Raw genomic sequence first — 3,022 nt, forward strand, 5'->3', positions numbered from 1 at the left:
TGTTAGCCAGGATGGTCTCGATCTCCTGACCTCGTGATCCGCCCGTCTCGGCCTCCCAAAGTGCTGGGATTACAGGCTTGAGCCACCACGCCCGGCCTGCCTTCAGTCTTTAGCCTATCTCTGGACTAACACAATAAAGAGAAATACACTTGTATCTTGTTTGAGTCACTATATTCTGGGGTCTCTTTGTTATAGCAGCTTATCCTGTACCCTTACTATCACAGTACCCTTGAAGCTACTCCTTCACAAATTCAAGATATTGCAAAGTAATTTACTTACATTTTCAAGCTGACCCCGTATAAATGCTAAGTTGGCCATCTGAAAGCAAATTACAAATTGTTTTTCAGTTTAGAGTACTGTGTTCCTACTTATTTCAAAACTTTAAAATTCCCTTTTGCTTTCACCCTCAAAATTTAAAAAAGTTTAAAATGAAAAAGCATGTCACCAATTAATCTGCTAGAAGCGCAGAACAGCAATCATGTGAGAAGTAAATACTTACACATACTTTGTTGTTAACAAACCAAATCTAGGTCCACTCATCATTAAAGAAACATGCTAATGATACTGGTTTCTTTTGGTCTGGAATTGAGAGGTCTTATGTCACCCCAAGGGTAAAAAAACTGAAGCCAGGGCTGGGCATGGTGGCTCATGCCTGTAATCTCAGCACTTTGGGAGACCAAGGCAGGTGGATCACCTGAGGTCAGGGGTTCGAGACCAGCTTGGCCAATATGGTGAAACCTCATCTCTACTACAATACAAAAATTAGCCAGGCATAGTGATGCGTACCCGTAATCCCAGCTACTCGGGAGGGTGAGGCAAAAGAATCGTTTGAACTCATGAGGCGGAGGTTGCAGTGAGCCAAGATCGTGCCACTGCACTGCAGCCTGGGCAACAGAGCAAGGCTCCATCTCAAAACAAAACAAAACAAAAAAATAAAACTGAAGCCAAAAGAAAACTCAGTGAAAAAGAAAAGGAGCTTTAGAACATCATGAAAGTCAGGAATATGAATCAGGAGAACTAACAACCCTTCCCTTCCATCCAACCTTCCTCATCAGTGGTTCAGACTGGTTATATGAGTTACCAGATCATAAGTGTAAGTGATGGCCTTCTTGTTATCAGTCTGATAGGCGAGGCGAAGAGCGTCATGCAAAATTAACTCAGCCTCTTCTGGCTCATCTTTCATGATGCTCAACTGAAAAGGGAAGACAAAATAATAGAAAATGAAACATATAGTAGATGCATATGCTACCAGACAGAAGTGTATGCAACTACACATCCCAATGATAGAAGGAAGCAAACTCATTCATCAGACATTTACTGAATTCCTACTATGTACAAGGCATTGTCTATAGAGGTGACAGGGAGGTCAGCCTCCCTTGCAGCTAGGTGTGGCCATCTGATGAAGTTTTGGCCAAGAGACACAGGCAGAAGGAATGTGATTTTACAACATATTTTATAAGGAAGCTGCTTGTCCTCCATCCTCTTTCTAATTTCTTGCAGGCTGGAGGTGACCATACAGGACAAATAAGCTTAATTACAACTAATGATAAGAGCTATAAAGATGACAGAAAGGAATGATAAGGGGTCTCCTCCAAATGGGACTTAGGGAAGCTTTCCAAGGAAGTGACAGCTAAACTGAGATAGGAAGGATGAGAATGAGTCAACCAAATAAGGACCTGGGGAGAACAATGACTCAAACAGAGGGTAGAAAATGAGTGAAGTCCCTACAAGCTGAAGAGAATGGTTTTGGGGAAGAAATGCAAAGAAACAGATGTGAAGGGAGGATGGTGAGCTGGAGGATTACTGCCAAACGGGTGGGCAAGGTATGCTAGTTTAGATCATGTGGGGTGTTGCAAGCCATGGCAAGGAGTTTGTATTTTATCATAAATGCAGTGGGTAGCCATTCAGAGCTTTCAGACAAGGAGATGATATGATCCAATTTACTTTTTTTTTTTTTTTTTTGGTCGCTTTGGTTTCTGCATGGAGAATAGATTGCAAGGGGACAGGAGGCTAGGAAAGACTACTGGAGCATAGGTGGTGGCAATGATGGTTTGCACTAGGGTGACAGCAAAGGAGATAGAGAAAAGGGGAAAGATTTGAGACATATTTTGCATTTGTTGGCAACAGGACTTGTTGCTGGACTGTAACTGCATTGGAAGGCAGTGGTAACGTACCACAAGTTTTAAGAATGACTATGAGGTTTTTAGGCTGAAAAACTGATGGTAGTAAAGAGATGGTGAAAGCACATGTTGAGGAGGCATTAAAGATCGAGTTTAGTTTTGGGCATGTTAAATCTGAGAGGTAGGTAAGGTACCAAAGTGCAGATGGCATGTCAGGAGCACACTACAGTCTGGAAACACAAATTTGGACGTTGTAGGCATGAGATAACTTGGGGAGAAGAGGAGACAAGAAAATAGAAAAGCATGTGGAGAAAGGGAAGAATTCAGAAAGAGAACCGAATCGCATAACCAACACTAAGTTGACATTTTCAGGCCGCTATATACGTGCGAAATTGTGTCATTTCAGGTAGGCTGGTTAATTGATAAAACAACTACAAAACGTTCCTGGTATTTCGTTTGCATAAAAGCATGATGCCTGGGGCGCCATCTCCATTTGCACTTGACACTGCAGAGGTTTCACTGCAGGCCTTAGAGTCGGGAAAGCCTGGATGGATTCCAATCCCCTCTCTGATGACCCACCTCATTCTCGGCAATTTTACCCGCGGAGCCTCCATCCACTCTTCGGCGAGGCGGAGAGAGCAATGCGCAGCGACAACGCCAAGACCCCGCTCATAAAGTCTACCGCGTTCGCCCGGGCGCAGGGCCCGGAGCCGCCTCACCTTGGCTCGCTTCAGCAGCCGGATGATCTCGGCCTCAGCTTTGTCCGCCTCGTCCTCGGCGGCGGCCCCGTCGGCTCCCTGCTGCTCCTCCTCCTCCTCTGCCGCAGCGGGCCTCGAGAACCAGGCGAGCGCTGCGGGAAGGGGCTCTGAGGTCATCGGGCCCGGCCCGCGCCCCTGTCCCCG

At 45.4% G+C, this 3,022-nt stretch overlaps 1 protein-coding gene across 2 annotated transcripts in view; it reads right to left on the reverse strand.

Annotated features, from left to right (window-relative positions):
- The window catches only part of TTC19 (tetratricopeptide repeat domain 19), a 41,399-nt gene that overhangs the window by 34,757 nt on the left and 3,620 nt on the right, over window positions 1-3,022 (reverse strand). Inside the window, exons 2-4 of one of the 2 annotated variants that reach the window (XM_011975241.1) lie at window positions 2,840-3,013; window positions 1,082-1,192; window positions 280-318 (exon numbers count right to left, since the gene is read on the reverse strand). In XM_011975241.1, coding sequence (XP_011830631.1) covers window positions 280-318; window positions 1,082-1,192; window positions 2,840-3,013 — 324 coding nt within the window. Of the gene's footprint in view, window positions 1-279; window positions 319-1,081; window positions 1,193-2,699; window positions 3,014-3,022 lie in introns of those variants that run through there. The other variant, XM_011975242.1, reaches the window with a different exon arrangement.

The sequence above is a fragment of the Mandrillus leucophaeus genome, unplaced genomic scaffold (genome assembly GCF_000951045.1).
Source record: "Mandrillus leucophaeus isolate KB7577 unplaced genomic scaffold, Mleu.le_1.0 Scaffold153, whole genome shotgun sequence".
In the NCBI taxonomy this organism is placed as follows: domain Eukaryota; kingdom Metazoa; phylum Chordata; class Mammalia; order Primates; family Cercopithecidae; genus Mandrillus; species Mandrillus leucophaeus.